Below are 18,290 nucleotides of genomic sequence, written 5' to 3'. Positions count from 1 at the left end.
GGTGTATATCTGATGTGAAGAAACGACTAACCAATGGGAATGGTTTAAAGCCATGTTTAAAGTATAGTCTTATTTATGAGAAATTCTGGAATTATCATTCTGCTGGTTTTGGAAGGCAAGAGGAAGAATTCTTGAATATCTGTAATTGAATCTGGGTATTGTTTCCTTTCTTTTTTAGAGAATTATGTGTTTACTTATTGATTCTTCAAATGATTTTTTTTTAGTAGTTTCAAGCCTATGAAGAGTTACAGACTTGAAAACTTTAACGGCTTGAAGCATGGCTGAGCTTTTAAATGTCAAAACCTACAATACATTTAATATTTTCCTCATTAACATACATAAAGTATATTTGTTTGGAAGGTCATTGGCCAAGTGTATCATCATATGGTATATATTATATATATAATTTTTGAACAAAACAAATAAAAGAGATAAAACATTTGTGAAAGCAGTGTGCCTGGAATACACACACCTATCCTACATTTTATTTGAAATGGTATTTCCTCAAGAACTGGGTTCAATCACATGGAAGTTTAAGGGATAGAAATTCAAGTTCCACTATCACAATGATAACAATATCTAATATTATTGAACGCTCAGTAGGAGTGTTCAAAGCCAGGCTTTGACTAAGCTCTTTTCTTGAGTTTTCTCATTTAGTACTTCCAAAACCTGTGAGGTAGGTTTTATATTATATATACATACATATATATATATACACACACTCTTATTTATTTATTTTTATTTTGGTATCATTAATGTACACTTACATGAGCAACATTATGGTTACTATACTCCCCCCGTTATCAAGTCCTCCCCACATACCCCATTACAGTCACTGTCCATCAGCGTAGTAAGATGCTATCAAATCACTCCTTGTCTTCTCTGTGTTGTACAGCCCTCCCCGTGCACCCCCCCCCACATTATGTCTGCTAATCATAATGCCCCCTTTTCCCCCTTATCCCTCCCTACCCACCCACCCTCCCCAGTTCCTTTCCCTTTGGTAACTGTTAGTCCATTCTTGGATTCTGTGAGTCTGCTGCTGTTTTCCTTCAGTTTTTTCTTTGTTCTTATTATATTCATTTATTTTTAAACATATATATATATGTGTAACTGAGACTCAGCTAATTTAAACAACTTGTCCACAACCACACAGCTCTGAGCGGCAGAGCAGCGGAGGCATGCAGGGTGTTCTGACTGCAACAGCCAAGCACCTTCCTTTCCCCTGAGCTGCCTAGCCCAGCCTGCAGAGTGGCGGGTGAGGAGGGTGAGGCACAGAAGGAAGTCAGGAGAGAAGCAAGAGAAGCAATTTTCCTTACAGTCAATAAGCCATTTGGGATATATTCAAATTAGACAAAAGTCTATAGCAAGAATATAAGTAATAAGTAATTACAATTATAAGTAATACTGTTTTAGCAGAATATTGGAGAAAAACAGCTCATTAGATTGCAAAATGATGGTTTGGTTTGGTCTTCTCTTCAGACTTTCCAGTCTAAACTTCCCAGCCTGAACTTCCCAGAAAGAAACAAAACAATCTGAGAGCACCCCCTCCCCTGAGCCTACCCCATGCTGCCTTTGGCTACGGTCTTTGGCAGTTAAGGGAATCTTGACAACACTCCTCTTGTGGTGAATTTTTGCTCACCAAAGGGATCTTTTATTTTTATTTTTTAACTAAAGAGTGTGAAAGGACTCAAGATATAATTCTGTTGGAGTCTGCACTGGAAGATTAAAATTATTTTGATTAAAGGCACAGTCTGTTCTCTTGAGTGTGTCTTTCCAGTAGATCTTCCTGGGGATGTTATGTTACACAGCAATGTGGAAGTGATACCAAAATGGGTATACTTGAGATCGCTGGAAGCCCCATGCAACCATGGGGTATTCAATTATGGTGGAAATTGAATTGTCTTAGCTCCCTAATTATCAAGTAGTGTCTGTGAATAATTTGGGTGTTTAAATGACAAGTACTCTGGTCTATACACCATATGGCTATGAGTACAGCCTAGGACATTTTTTAAATGTACCTTTCAGAGTTATGTCCCTTCTTTCTCTAGTGTTGTGTTGAGAAGATAGATTCTATAGTTAATCATATTTTGCTATCCTATGATGCCACTTTGCAGAAGTAGAAATGGTCTTTGGCCTGTTAATATCCAATAAAACTCATTCACTAGTATAAGGAAAGGTGTTCTGGCGCAGCCTTATTCATTGTATATTAAGATATGTGGTATATGTGGAGGTTTCAACCACTAACAGAATTATTATCTGTTTCTTCCAAATCCTATTATTTGTTGCTTCTGAGAATCCTATAAATGGGAGTCTGTTGATGGATCCCCTACAGTAATGAAAAGGATCAATAGTATTGTAAAGGCTGCACCACTGGAAAGAATTATGTGCTATCTTTAAGTGAAAATTGAACAGTGCTTTAAAATAGCATCGCCACTTTTGATTATTTAACCAAAGCTGTCAATATTTCATATGGAGCACATGCCAGAAAGAGAACTTGCATGTTTACTTTACGGATCAAAGCAGGAAATGCACACTGGGCTCATGCTAGGTTTACAAAATAAATAAATTACTTAATCATAAACCAAATGACTTTCTGCTATTTCCAAACATTCATCATTTTCTATTTGAGTCTATCTGTTCAAAAGATGCAATATATTTTGAACTGCTACTCATCCTATACTGGCATACAGCAGAAGTAGAAAAATGTCTACTGCTAACATCCAACTTATAGTCAGGAATATTTATTAACTTAAATTAAAATAATCACAGCTTTCTTTTACCAGCTTTAAGTTTATGATGCACATAGGTAAAAAGTCAAAGTTATTGATTCATCACCAACTGCAAATGCAAAACACTGATACACTCAGCTAGATTAGGTAGGGTAGTCATGTCTGGAAAAATCTCAATGGAGTACTTCAATTCTTGATGACCTCAGATGTATGTTTTCCAAACAAGTAGAGTAGCAGTCATTTATACTTGGTTTATTATGATACAGTTTGCACATGCCACTGGTGAAATGACATCCCTCAAATCCAGTTTGTCTATGGGGAGGGTTTAATCCTACTTCTGAATGCCAGCATTATTGGGAGGTTTTACTGCATTAAATGTGTCTGCATTTTTAGCCACAATCAACATATAAAGTCCTAAAATATTTCAAAGCAAAGATTGCCTGAGTTCTCATCAGTGAAGATGAAAGCAAGACTTAATATAAATATTGCCCTACATTTCAAAGTTTTGAAGATTGTTTACTGTAATGTACCTATGTGGAGTTATATAATTTTAAAATGGATTTCACATGTAATAAGTTTGTCAGCTGAGTATTCTAGTGGGAAGCAGAGTCAAGCAATCTACTTGTTATCTTCAAATTCCAGTAGACGCTAATGACAATGGAAGGGACACACCAATTTAGGGGGAGCCTTGCTCTTCTACTGCTGTTAAAATTGCCTGTGCCTTTTCTAGATTCTGCCACCTTTAAGAGCAACTTCCTTCATGAACCCATGTATTGTCCAAGAACATTCTAGTAAGACTGAAACATTTTAAGACAATTAAAAAAGTTAATAGTATCTTCAAAGTAGTCTCTGAAAAGTAGAATTTGTTGATAGGCTTGATTTTGGGGCTCAGTGGCTATGAAGTACAGAGCATCATGATCAGGCAACTGAGAGAAGAAGGAGACTCCCTAAATACTGTCCCTTACAAACTGCTTCATTGTACATGGTTCTTTAGTTTCCCAAGGAATGGGTGTCTGGGATCGATTGTGTATGTCAAGAGATGTACTGAAACAGAGGTTAAGAAATGTTAAACAGCCATTTGTATTCTTTTTCTTTATAGTGAAAAAGAGAGCAGTTAAATGAGAGAACATTTGCCTGAGCTAACTCAGAGATCACTTCTAATGATTAATATTATTGTTTCCAAAATAGTTAAAGCCCTGTCTATCTGTTGGAAGAATTCTTATCCATAGACCTGGTCTAAGGCAAAAACCCACCAGCAGCTAGATTGCTTCCTGGAGCCATTTCACTCCCCTTTCCTGGGTTTTCCCTTCTCCCTTTATGGCCCCTTCCTGATGAGTCAAAGGACTTTTCACAGAGCCAAGGATGTCTGCAGCCTTCTGCTGTAGGCCCTCTGCAGTCTGACTCTGCAGAAAGCCTCACTCCTTGGAGCTTTCCAAACCTGCTCCTCTTAGCCAAAATTGACTCTCCCATTTTTGGGGGTAGTGTTAAATGACTGACTAGCTAATAGGATGATGAAATATTCTATGTTAAGGTAACAAATGATAACTGATTAGTACATTAATAGGGCCTTCAATGTCAATCCAAATGAGTAAATATTTGGGGAATTTTAGGAACTTCTGTAAGGCCAATAGGAAAATACTTTGAAACATGAAGGCCTAAAGTAGATCCCATCAAGTCAACTGAAGTATTCCACATATTCTTCATTGGGTAGGGTTGGCTCCAGAAGACCTGATGTGCCCACGTGGTCAAAGGGATATGAGATATTCAAACAGAGCCTCACTTGTCCACCCCACATACCTGCTGGTGACTGTAGATGTCATATATTCCTGGAGGGACTGGCACCTTGGCGCTGTTAAAGACCAGTTTACTTCCCGACTTGGTGCTATAAAGATGAGCTAGGCCAGGTTCCGGGCCCAGGATAGGTATGTCTAACATATCCGCCACAGCCAAATCATCTCTGTGGAGGAGCCCGCTGACAATGTAGGCCTCTTTTCCTCGGATGAGATTTTTTATTCTTTTGATTGCCTTGGGGCTGTACATCAGGTGAGTGGCCAGGCACATGTGATGCTTCTGGAGGGAGATCATATTATTCGAGTTACAAGGTGTTCTTTTTCTAGTCCATATGCCTAATTTATAATGTTGCACACAATAAATGCATTATTAATAGCAGGCTGGGTTATGACCTATCCTGTTGTTTAGCAGTTTAAATTGATAAAAGCTGTTGGGGTGAGGCTCCATAATCGCTCACATCTTTAGTGTGTTGGAAATAGGCTCACTGGGAATAGAACTAATTACTACACATCTGTATTTATTTGATCCACGTGGAATTATCCTTCTGTCAGAAGGAAAAGAAGCTGGCGGCCTTTGGATAATAGTGATTCATCTCTGCAACACTTTTGGCATGGTTTAACACTAAAGCGTCTGGAAAATCAATACAAAAAATGAAGAAGAAAAAAAGCCCCATAGTATTCTTCACTGTACAGGACTCCTAATCTGGCATCTTTTTAAATCATTCAGTAGGAAAAAGGCATTTGACTTGATAACTTTCTTCCCGAAGTTCTACACCAAAGTCCATTTCAGAAAATATGTACTTTTACAATGATTATTGTGGTTCTTAGCCAACACTTGGGAGAGAATTCACAAATGAAAACTATTTGAAAATGTGAGCAAGACTCAAATGTATTTTCCAATGGAAAATTTATTTTATTTTATTTTTGGCTATTTAGATCCAGCTCAGCAATACATGTGACTACTCATTCAATTAAATAAATATTTCTGTCGTGTCTACTAGGGGCAGAGGGCAGGGCCAGATAGTCAGCACACAACAAAGCTAATATAACCATGTCTCTGCATTCAAAGAGTGGGGACACAAGTGAGTGCAGTTAATGCGTAATGAATATAAGGCAGAGAAGAGCCAGAAAGATCTGCAAAGGGCCTGGAGGCATGGAGGAGGAAGGCAGAGACCACATGCTGGTGGGAAGAGCTGGAAAGGCAAACTGCTCCTTCTCCTTGGGCCTCAGTTTCCTCATCTGTAAAGTGACTGTTATAATAATAGTACCCGTCTCATAGGGATGTTGTGAGGATTAAATGAGATAATGCATGTAAAGTACTTACAATAGTGCCTCGGACATAATAAGCAGTGGATGTTGGCTGGTGTTGTTTTTATGAAAGAGGCTGGGGTTGAGGTGAATTTTGAAGTGTGGATAGGATTTTATCAAGTGGGAAAGGGCATGATAAAGACAATAGTCAAGGATGGCATATGACAATTCAAGATTGCACTCAATTCCTCTGGGAAAGAAGGTGGCACACGAGAAAGTGCTGGGGCTTAGGAGTCACATACTTCTGCTTTGAATCCAGCTCTATCACTTATAAGCAACCTGAACTTGGTAAGCCACTTAGACTCCCTGAGCCTAAGTTTGTCCATCCATTAAATGGGAATAAAAATGCCCATTTGCTTGATTGCTGTAAGGGTCAAATAAGATCATGAATGTAAAATCCCTATTATAATGTACGGCATTGAGTTGATACTCAATAAATGGTAGTAATCATTATTACAGAGAAAATTATCTGTAAAACAAAGTCATTAAAATGTCATGCAAACAATATTATGCAAGATGCCAGACTCTCAAGGGAGTTCAAGGGAGTTTGTAGACTAGCACCTATTCCCCCAATTCTAGTCTAAAGTATCTACTCAACAGGCATAAAAATGTGGAGAAACGCCGCTCATCTGTTTCTGGGACTAGCAGCAGCCCCAGTCTGCAAATTGTTAGAAGGCAGAACTGCTGAGTAAGGAAGAGAGACTGAGGAGAGCCCCCGGATTAGTCCTGAATCTGTACTTTGCAAGTTGATGCAGAAAACTCGACCTTTCTGAGCCTCAATTCCCCATATTCAAATGAGGAGTTGACTAGAAGTCTCTAGGGTCCTTCCAGCTCTGAAATAACCTTCCTTTTAAAACCAGAGCTCTTCTGGACTTACTGGGTAATGGATACAGTTTCTGCATGGGACATTGAAAAAGTTTTGAAAATCTATGATGTGGTAATTGCACAACAAATGTGAATGTACTTAATGCCACTGAACTGTATACATTTAAAGTTGTTAAAACGGTAAATTTTATGCTATGAATCTTTTGCCTCAATACAAAAGAGATGAAAAATAGAGCCTCTGAAAAAAGGATTTATATGATTTACCCTACTGGGCCTTTCCTCCTTAAGTGTTCTATTTGAGGCTCCTTAGATCTATGCAATATGCCTTTCCTACCATAATTTAAATCCATTTTCAAAACCCATTTCTGATAATGCAGTTCTAGGAAACCCAGTGGTCCATTAGACAATGGTTGCTAACAGCATCTTGTGACTTTGTTTCTTGTCTGGTGGATCACTGTCCTCTTCGTTTCACTCCCTTCCTTTCCCCATGAATGATTCCAAAGAGGAAATGTAGAAAAACTGAAATGTCTAGGAGAATTAGTGACTTGAGTCACAATGTGCATGGTGGGTTTTTCAGGTTATCTAGAAGAGTGTTTCAAGGTGATGGTCCTCTCACGTTCAGTTCATGAGGTCAAGCATTTCTGCCGTGTATTCTCTCATTGATCTATACAGCACTGTGCCAATGAACAGTCCCTCTTCTCGAGATGAAGAAACTGAGCCTCAAGTGATTTGCCCAAGTTCACACAGTAAGCAGCAGAGGCAGGATTTAAACTCAGGTGTCACACCACGGCTGCCACTGTCTCTTCCAGGTTTACAGATTGAGTAGTAAAGGTCTGGTCAATTTATGAGGTGTGAGGAGGGGATGGCAGATGCAGCGATAGAAGCTAATGTTAAAGTTCTGAGCAAGCCTGTCTTTATTAGAGTTGCTTATCTCTACTTGCAAGTACTCTACCCGATTCTGCATTATAGTCATCTGTGGGCATGCCTTATTCTTCAGACAAGGTGGTACCATAGTACTGTGTTCAGTACGTGCTTAATAAAGACTTAAATATGAGTGACGGCAGAGGACACATTACTGATGGCGAGTCTTGTATTACCATTTAGAGAAAATCAGTATCATCAAATCCAGGCAGTGGATTAACACAGATGACAAAAATCTAAAATGTTCCTAATTCCATAATATTACAGCTACATTTATCACCACTACTAAATTTTTTTTGACCTGAGACAAGAAGTAGTTGTTTAGGATGTCTTCATAAACATTAAAATGTTTAAAAATAGACGTGATGACTTTATAACAGCATTTTTACCATTACAAATTCAAGCACTGTAAAGTAACTTGGAGAGATGTGCAAACAGATTTTTGGCATGCTTTAAAAAAAACTCAAAGCTATCCATTTGAATGAAAATCACACTGACACAATCTCTCAAACCCATTAAAAAGAAATAAAGCAATAATTAAACATGAAGAGGATCTGATTTGAAAGTGAGAGGTCAATTCTTATATTTTAAAAAGGTTGATTGTCTATGAGTGATTAATTATTCCAGTAATTTGAACTTCAACTATGAGGAGAAGTATTAAGTACTTAAAATATTCCCTACTTATCTATACTCACAGAGATACAAACCTACACTGTGGTTACAACTCAGTGCATCTGTGAGTGCTAATTGCCCATCTCCTGCTTGGAAGTTGGAGCGTGGACTGGCAGGGGTACATTTCTCAGGAAGTAGGATTATAGAGCTGGAAAGGACCTTGAAATTATCTAGCCCTTCACCTCATTTTAAAGATGAAGAACAGAGGACCAGGGGGAAAAGGGGCTTGCCCAGGGCCACAAGGTCCTCCGGGAGCAAAGCAGTCATTCCAATTCGCACTGTGTTCTGGGGTCAAAGAGATTTTGGTTCACACTCTGGCCCCATAGTAACTTTGGACTAGAAAATGTTTCCTCATGCACAGAAGGGGACTGATCATTTCTATCTCGCTGCATTGTTCTGAGGATAAAATCAGAAAATGTGTGCTAAGCATTTGATAAATGTTAGTTCTTCAGTCACGTTCCTTCTCCCAAGTGTCCCTTCCCTACTCCGTGCCTCTTCAATGCATGTGGGCATTTCGGATGCACAGAAACCCTTTTTAGCAGCTATTGGGCATTAGCTCCAGTTGCTAGCTAGAAAAATCAGGAAAATTAGCTACATACTAATGATAGGTTTTTTCTTCCTTGCTTCCTCATATCCACAGTAAGTAAGTCCACCACTGAGGCAGGGGACAGCCAGGAAGCACCAAAGCCATCCTTACAGGATGGAGGCTATTGAGAGGGCCCTAGGAATGTAGGTAAGTGGTGAGGATTTGTCCCGTCCTTTCTGTTGCTTACCCTGCGCCTACCTTGCCCTCCCCTTCCACAGTCAAGCAGGCCACTGGGACAGAGCCAGGCAGAGAGTCTGGGGGAGAATACTGAAGTATCCAGTTAAGGAAAAATAAAATCTTCCTCTTGGTAGAAGAGAGTAAGACTTGAGGACAATTCATTGAATATACCAGCAAAGTAGAAATGGTATAGCAACCCTCCCTGGCCCCAGCAGGGCATTTCTGTGTCAAATCATGGTGCCTCTGAAGAGTTAATGGACAGTAAGTCAACACATACGTACTTCCTGCATAAAGCATGCAACCAGTTTCTCTGCTAATAGAGAGTTGCCTTTGCTGCATCCTGCTGTGAAAGGAGAGAGGTGCCTTTACCGGAAAATTCACTCTTAAGTATAAAAGAAAACTGTCTCCTCAAAACTGGTATTAAACTATCGGTTATTAAATTAGGTGTTAGGTATTAAATTAGGTATTAAAATGTTGGTTAACATGGAAAATTTAAATTCTTATTAAAATATAAATTTATTTCAAGCCATCTCTTACACTGCCCTAATCAATGCTGCCCTTGTGGTTCCATGAATTTCCCAAAAGCTCTTGTCTAGGGATGGCGTCCTACTCAGAATTCGTTCCATTCCTTAAAAATCAGAACCAGTTAAAAAAAATCAGAACCTTGTTTATTATGAACCATGTGATAGAGTGAATCTGGCCAAATTTCCTGGAGGAAAACCTGTGTAGTAACAAGGGATACCAGCATAGAAATAAAAAAGCAGGCCTTGGTCTAGATTCTGTTCCTAACTAGCTTTGTGACCATGGGCAGGCCTAGCCTTTCTCTGCCTTGGTGTCCTCCACACCAAATTTCAAAAAAGGAACTATTGATGTTATAAATTCACCTACTTGATGGTAACACCAATAACTGCAATTAGGCTTCTGCTACAGAGAAACTGGCCAAGGGGAGCTCAACTAAGTCTGAAAGTTAAACTGGGATATTTATTTCCTACAGTCCAACTAGTCGTCTAATCAGTAAAGCTGTTAAACTTGCAATAATATTTCACTGATGTGTACCGGAGCGTTGCAAGTTATAAAATTTCCAATTTAATTTTACTGCATCCCTGAAGCCGTAGTAATTAGAAGACAAACTCACAGTGAAGATGTTTATAGCTTCAGGGGTGATAATTTTGAACCTGTCCTGCAGGTCACTTCTGTCCTCAACATTCCCCGTTTTGACAGCTGCCTGTAGACTCAATATTTTATTGTAATATAGCAGTAACTCGTCATTCATTTGATGGGAGCAGATGTAGATGACGTTTACATTGGCATCTAAAAACAACAGGCACAACATTAATTACGGGTGTAAAGGTAAATGACATTATGAACTCCGGCGCTGGATTGATGTTGCACAGTTTAAAATAAAGAGCATATCCAAAAGCCACACTGAATTTAATTTAGATCACTTTTATAGAGATCTTAATAATATAACTGGCTTTTTTACACCTTAACATTTCTTTAAAGAAAAAATAAATAACACCACCGCCCAAAAATTAGACAATGTAATTCTCTCAAAAGGAGGACTGTGAGGTACCATGGAAGTGTACTTTCAAATGATACATAGGGATTTAGCCCCAGAACTACCATTAACATCAATGGGAATTGCATACTGCTTTAAAAATGAATCCCATTAACTTCAGTAAATTATAAAACAGAGCTATTAACTTTTCAAAGCTGATGAAATTGCAATTTCTTATTCTGCTTGGACTTGGCAGGGCCAATTCAGGAAGCATCCTGTCCAAATAATGGTCTGATCATGACCATAGCAACGATTATTTCAGGAGGCCACCCTTTTCCCTGCTCCATTCCCAAAGAGGAGTATATTACTTAAATAGGACATTTAGTGATTCTTGGTTTAGAGGAAACACTGTCTTAATTTAACTGTTCTCCTGCTTAAGATGTGCTTCTTACTATGTACATAGAAAAAAATCCTAATTAAATATCTCATCTAAATGGAAAAGTGAGATATTACCTACTCCATGCTGCAAAATATTTTAGGGAGTATACGCAGGAAGTCAGCAGCCAATGGAGTCATTCATTCATAAAATAACTGACTGATCAGTAGGGCAAAGCAGTTGGCTAGGCATGGAGAGAAATACAGGAATCACAGCAACTGAGATGCTGCCCAAGAGGCACATTTCCCATGCACACACAGTTGTAAAACATGGTGGAGAGTAGTGGGCACACAGTGAAGCATGCAGGCCAGGTGCTCAGGGAAGTTCGAGGAGGGAGTGTTATAAAATCTTTACTTGGTCAGATAGGGCCAAGAGAAGATTTTAAGACTCCTCAATTCAGTTGTAGAGAATAAAGAGCGTAGATGGATTACATTCTAGCTCAGCTGCTCAGTGACCCTGGGCACATTATTTAACCTTTCTAAGCACTGGTTTCTTTATCTGTAAAATGGGCAATAAAATCGCCTGGGGCATGGAGTTTTGGAGAGTTTTAAATGAAAGAATATATATAAAGCACCTGGTACAGAATATATATACAGCACATAACAGATGCTCAACAAACACTTCAGATACATGGCCCTGACTGGGCCAGCCAGTAGCGACTCCCCACTCTGCCCTCAGCGCCTGCTCCTTTTAATCTGTGCCTCAAGATTTAATATGATGCACTGTCTTCTGCTCTTCATCCTAGTGTTTTGAATCTATTAATCTTGTCTCTCCAAATTCCTTAAAGGCAAGGTGTGTGTACTCCTTCCTATGTTCCCCAAGCCCTGGTTCAATGTGGAGTATGCAGGAGCCACTTGATAAATACTTGTGGGTTGACTGAAGAGATCTAGGAGAATGGAGAGATTCAGGAAGTGGAAAGTCTTACACAATTAGTGAGAACCAAGGCCTGTAGGAGAAATCTTCCCCTCCGGAACGAGCATCTTGTATCTAGAAGCACTCTCCTCTGAACTGGGCTGGGGCTAGGCCCAGAGAAGGTGCTCCATAAATGCAAATATTTAAGTGGCACCTATTTAATTTTGAAACCAGATTGCCACATAAACTTCAAAATAAACCAACTGAGGAGATGGTAGTTGAATAACCTGTATCCAATTGCAGAACGATCAAATTAGTTATCCCTAGTCTTGTGTTTTCAAAAAGGGACTAGTGTTTTACCAAACTAGTACTTTTAAAAACCAACAAGTTTTTAAATATAAAAAAAGGACACAAAAACGAAGAAAAAAGACAAGCAAAAGAAAAATTTTAGAGGGATAAATTTCTAGGTTTAAATGACAAATCACACTGCTAATTTTACCATTCCTATGCATTTCTGGCAAAGGAATACATATCACAAACACTAATATCCAGTATTATATGGTTTGGTTTTGAATCTACAAATGCTCAAAATTAATTTATAAGGTAATTTTGGAAGGGAATTAATAAGAAAATTGCTTAGAATGCTAGCAAGCATTCTCTTGCCAAACTCATGTAGAAATTGAAAATACTAGCCATTGGAGTCTCCACCTGACACCCTGACTCCATAGCCAATATTTGAATGACAAGTCTTACCAACATGATCAGATTGTCTTTGTTTCCCCTGAGTAAGCAGAATAATTCCTTTCCTAGGGATTAATGGAATACAAAAGTAATCATTTATTCTTCCACAAAATTATTACTAATTTTCCTAGTTTCTTCACATTTTTATTTCACAGGTAAGTACTTTTTCTATCTTTTAACTACTATTTTTAAGCTTTCATTACTCCTCTTGGAGACGTTTTAGGATTACATTGTTTTGTCATGAAGATCATGTACCAACAAAAGGCATTTGGCTCGTACTTATCAGACATGTTCCTGTTAGTACAATTTTCCATTGCAGGTGGGCACAGACTGAATTATTGAGCTGTTTAAAATAGAAGCCTAATACTTTCAAGTCTCTTCTGATAATGAGAATCTTTGGTGGTAGTTAGTACTATATATAGAAGGGTATATAAAAAGCTGAAGAAAAAAATTAATTCAAATAAATTAGAGCAAAGTCTGCCCTCTGCTGCACTTCAGTGCTTTCCACCCAGTCAGGTTTTTAGTTGAAATAGCTCAGCACTAACAAATCAATCTCAAGTCATTAAAAAAATCTTTTGTAATGCTGAAAAACAATATTAGTGCCTGGATAATAGATTAAAGCAATTACACTATTATTATTTTAGGACACTGTAAATTTCTAGTACTGATGTATTTTTGTTACCGAATGGCATTTATAAAATAATAATGATGCTGAAATATATATGAATCATGTAAAGTATGTCATTCCAGGGAGCCAGCTAAGTTGGTCCTTGATAATTTAAAATTCTTCCTTGTTTTGCTTAAATAAGGGCCAAAGCAATTATATTTTAACAAAACAAAGATGATGTTATTTGGTAACTAATAAAAACCTAGTTTTTGTTTAACCCTGAATTTTTGGTTAGTACCTCCTAAATGGATTCAATCCGTTTATTCAATTGCTTAGCCTTTGCAAGCTTTATTTTTTAAGTGTAACCTGAACCCCGGCCTCAGCCCGTATCAACCCAAGCCTTCACATTCTTGTATCCCCTTCTCCCAGCCCCAGGTTGGTGTTTGAGTGAGAACTAACCAAACCAGTAACAGAACTTGCCTTTTACAAAGATGTGTCTATCACTTAAGGTCTGTATTTCTAAGCATTCCCTCCAGGCACCTCCTGTTTTCTAACTAGATGTATTTAAGTAAAAGCTCCTTTAAAAAATCTGTCTTCATTTCCCTCTTATTCTTCTAATGAAAACACAATGCTCTTCATTTCTGATACCACCTGGCACTCATTCCCCAGATAATATAATCGGCAGTATTGACACAAATACAACATGCTGACTTCACTCCTGCATGGAGTAAATGAAGAGGATTTGGAGCAAAGGAGAGACATCCTTGTCCAAACCTGCAGCGAAGAGAATTTAGAAGGCTACCCCAAGTAAGTTGGTTAAAAATGTCATTTTTAAATTCAAGTTGACTTCATTATAAATCTGTTCCTTAAAACATTCAATTGCCCTGCAAGTAGATTAGAAATACAAGCTTTTCCCCGTAGAGGAAAAAAATAAGCAAAAAATAAACATTTTATCAACATCCACTGCTAAACATTCCAAAGAGTCAATTGTGTAAAAGTATTTACGGTACCTAAGATGTCACACAGCCTCCCCAGCTGCATGTTCTGCTGTGTGTTGAAGTCGGCAATATTTTGTCGTATGGGCTCAGAATATCCTAAAAGGCAAACAAGGTGTCAAAACTCAGAAAGAGCAAGTCAGTATGGCAGAATGGCACAGTTCCAGGAAAGATTTTCTCTGAAGCATGTTGCACAAACAGTGTAATTCCCAAGAATGCGGTCCTCGCTTCTCAGGGGATTAAGCGTTATTCTGGAAGATGGGCAATACCAGCAAAGCTACTGGGAATCAGATTTATAAAAACATGGGGAAATCTTCTGACATTTAACCTGAATTTTCAAAACAGCATATAAGAAAATTATGCTCTGGTTAAAAAAAGAAAACTATTTTGGCTTTTTGAACATATGCTTCCTATGTGACATTTTGAAGATGTGTCCCAGAATCATTCTGAACTGACACACAGATTTCAGAGACTCCCTTGCTCTCCGTAACATGTAGTTAAGTAATTCTAAATGCTGAAGAAATATGCTTCTGCTCACACAGTCAAAAGAACTTTAAATTTTTTTTTTTATAACCTTTAAAAGGCTATATAGGTTGATGCAATTACTTTGTCAGTACTAATAAAAAGTCCTGCAGTTTGCCTTCATGTCCACTGGAAACAACAGAAGGAAAACACGTGTGGATTACTACTGTCCACAAATCTTCTACACAAAAAACAATCTCAGCAACACTTCCTGTTGCTATTTCAAGGGTTAAAAAAAAAAAAAGTGGATCCAAACATGAACTTCAAAGGCGTGCATACTCACTAGCAGGTATAATTGCTTATATGAAATTCAGCAACTGTAGGTGGCACATTTTTTTAAAAGTAAAATTGCTTTTCACATTTTGAAGAGATGCTTCAATGCCTCCTTGTGGTTAGTGAGCCCAAACACATGTTTCAAGTTAAACTGCTATAGATAAAGTGATTTTAAATATTACATCTTTGAGATGTGACACAGATTTCCTCTTCAGTAGAAGGAAAACTATAGCAATTCCAGCAACAGGGCTTGAGATCAAATGAACTCTGATAATTGGCTCTTTGCTTTGAAGTTGGTGTTTAAAAACTAGACAATGTCTGGAAATTAAATGAGTTTACAATTCATCTTAAAGTCTCCCTTTTGCTTTATGCAGATGAACTTAAGAACTAAAAAGGCAGAAGGACAAATGGGTTGTTTGAATTGGTTTTTTTTTGAAAAATTACTATTTTCTAAAATAATTTGGGGAATCATTCCACCTCTAAAAAGTAATATAGACAGCTACAAGCAATGTCATCTTGTTATGTGGTTGCAATATTGTAATTCTTGGGATTTTGCACATGCATAATTCTATCTATATTCAGATAAATATTTACAAAGATGTACTGCAAATAACATATATCAAGACTCTAAGAAGGCAGGAAAAATGCTTAAAGAATACAGTATGATTAAAAAGAGTGCCTGAGAACATTTCATGAATGCATTTCCTTTCAAAAGTAAAGATAAAAGGCAGTGTGAGATGTCTCATTAAGATGATGCCCAATTTAAAATATAAAGGATGTCTGATCACTTTGTTGATGCATATGCAGCATGTGAGTGAGTTAAGTCTGTGTTTCAATCAAGTGCTTGAGGTTAGTTTTCCAACAAATTACTTTGGTACCTCTCTTACGACTGATCAAGGATATATATAGGCTACCCAGAATTATGGTGGAACTGGTTACTCTATTAACCCTAGAAACACACCCATTTTAAAGAACTGTCTGTTAATCTCAGAACACTGTTACAGAGGACCGTATGAAGTAATAGATATGAAAACATTTTGTAAACTGTAAAGTGCTGTGTAAACATAAGGTCTTCTAATGTTATGGGATTTGTGCACTTCCAAAACCCGTAACAGCAGCAGATTCTGCAAAGAGATAAGCAAGAAGCCGTTCTACGCGGACAAGGTACAGTTTAGTGTCCATTGCCATCAGCAGAGCAGAAGCTGAGTGCATTTTTTCTTAAAAGTCAGATTTATTCATATGTTTTGTACATCCACAAAGTATGTGTGCTGACACCTCGGTGAAAAGATCTCATCAGTGGTAGCAGCATATGTTAGATACAATAGCAACTTAACCAGGCAACTATCAACAAGGGTGCTGTGGCTTTGGGGCATTCATCAGTGTCAATGAAACATCACACTTTGGAATATAATCTACCAAGACATGGATACTGTGAAGGTCAGGCTAGAAACACTGGGGAGTTTTGAGAGACCACCAACTTCAATAAGGAAATTCGGGGCACATCTCTTTTCTCTTGTCCAAGATCACATAAACCTAAAAATTACAGTTCAGATGCTGCATTTAGCTCTTGTGACAAATGTGGTTACATAAAGAAAGAGAAAAGGCAAGACTCTTAAAGAGCGAGCAGAGAACTCCAGAAGGGACAAAGAACCCTTGCCTCTTTCTCACTTATTTTCAGTTGTTGGGGTAGGTAGAATAATGGTCCTCCAAAGATGTCTGTGTCCTAATCCCTGGAACCTGTGACTACATCAGGTTACGTGGCAAAGGGGAAATAAAATTGCAAGTGGAAGTAAGGTTGCTAATCAGCTTCCCTTAAAATAAGGAGATTATCCTGGGTTATCCGGATGGACCCAATGTTATCACAAGGGCCCTTAATGGAAGAGGGAGGCAGAGGAATAGGGTTTAGAGAAGGTGTGTCTGTAAAAGAAAGGCAGGGAAAGATGCACTGTTGCTGGCTTTGAAGATGGAGGGGGCTGCCCAGGACTTCCCTTGCTCATTCCTTTGTGGATGGCTTCTAGAAGCTGGAAAGGATGGAGAAACAGGTTCTTCCCTAGAGCCTCCTGCCAGAAAGGAATGCAGGCCTGCCAACACCTTGATTTTAGCTCATTTTGGACTTCTGAACATCAGAATTATTACTGTAAGGTAATAAATTTGTATTGTTTTAAGCCACTAAGCTTGTGTTAACTTCTTAGAGAGCAATAGAAAACTAACATGATGGCCTTCCTTCCCTCACTCCTGGTACATATCACCCTCAGACATTCTGTTCCTCTCTCTCCTCTAAATGAAAGATGAGGGAGGCCTGGATCCCTCCTAAGAGCTCATAATAAGCACTCAATAAGTGTTCTGTTGCTATTACTATTTTTTCTTTCCTGAGCTAGGCTGAAATTATCAAAAGGCACCTCATTTAAACATAGGGCAATTTTTTTTGTTCCGTGCACTGAGTTACTTGAGCTATCCAAATGCAATTCTTCTAGCAAATCAGCTGATAGGCCCTACTTACCATCAGCGAAGCCTTTTCTAAGATAGCTCTCAGTCACCCCTCATTGTCATTCTCTTGCACCCTTTCTTTGCTATGCTTTTTTCATTTCTGCTGCTACATGTTTGCTTGCCTGTTCCCTTGTTGGTTGATTGTCTCTCCTCTCCCCTGCACCGCTCTGGTTCCTGTAGCCAGACTGTAAGCTCCATTAGAGCAGGAATAGCGGGCTATCCCCAGTTGAGTGAATGAATGGAATGTGTCTGAAGACCCTACTTGAAGAATCTGTCCTTTAAATTCCTAGCCCTGTCTCCCCTGTGTTCTCAGCACTCCCACCCCTCCTTTCACCTCTTATAAAATTGGATTCTCTGATCTGGAGAACTTCTGGGGGATTCAGAGAATGGTAAATGGGATTTGCAGCTTTTTCTAGGACCTCAACTGCATAGAATGAAACAGCACTGGCATAAAGGGGCACTCTCTCTTGCTTATCACCAAAGAAAGGAACACAGCCTCTTTCCTAGGCCATCCTCATCACCTGCAAAATATTCCTAATTTGATAGAGTTTCATCATTTCTCTGCTACATATCAAAGAGAGACACCTGAGAGATGCCTCTCTGAAGTTATTCAACTACATTTAGTCTTCTGTTGAATCAAGGATGTTCCTCAATGATGACTAGTTATGGTTTCTCCCTCCCCGTTGTATCCCCACTCCCACACAAACGCCCACCAGATGATGCTAATTGCCTCTTTGCACCCAGGAAATCAGCTCTGCCAGCACTGGCTTTGTCTTCCCAGCAACCACAGAAACCCAAGAACGTGAGCAAGGCTGTGCTCAGTGACTCTGCCTCCTTGGGACTGGGGGTGCCTCTGTGACAGGCCCCGCTA

General features: G+C 38.7%; 1 protein-coding gene across 1 annotated transcript in view; it reads right to left on the bottom strand.

Moving 5' to 3' along the window:
* IQCH (IQ motif containing H) overlaps positions 1-18,290 on the bottom strand; it is a 233,156-nt gene that overhangs the window by 78,145 nt on the left and 136,721 nt on the right. Inside the window, exons 11-13 of the mRNA XM_036932248.2 lie at positions 14,153-14,236; positions 10,144-10,319; positions 4,527-4,799 (exon numbers count right to left, since the gene is read on the bottom strand). Coding sequence (XP_036788143.2) covers positions 4,527-4,799; positions 10,144-10,319; positions 14,153-14,236 — 533 coding nt within the window. The remainder of the gene's footprint in view (positions 1-4,526; positions 4,800-10,143; positions 10,320-14,152; positions 14,237-18,290) is intronic.

The sequence above is a fragment of the Manis pentadactyla genome, chromosome 11 (genome assembly GCF_030020395.1).
Source record: "Manis pentadactyla isolate mManPen7 chromosome 11, mManPen7.hap1, whole genome shotgun sequence".
Taxonomy (NCBI): domain Eukaryota; kingdom Metazoa; phylum Chordata; class Mammalia; order Pholidota; family Manidae; genus Manis; species Manis pentadactyla.
Note: the sequence above shows the minus strand (reverse complement) of the source record. Positions and strands in the feature narration are given on the sequence as shown.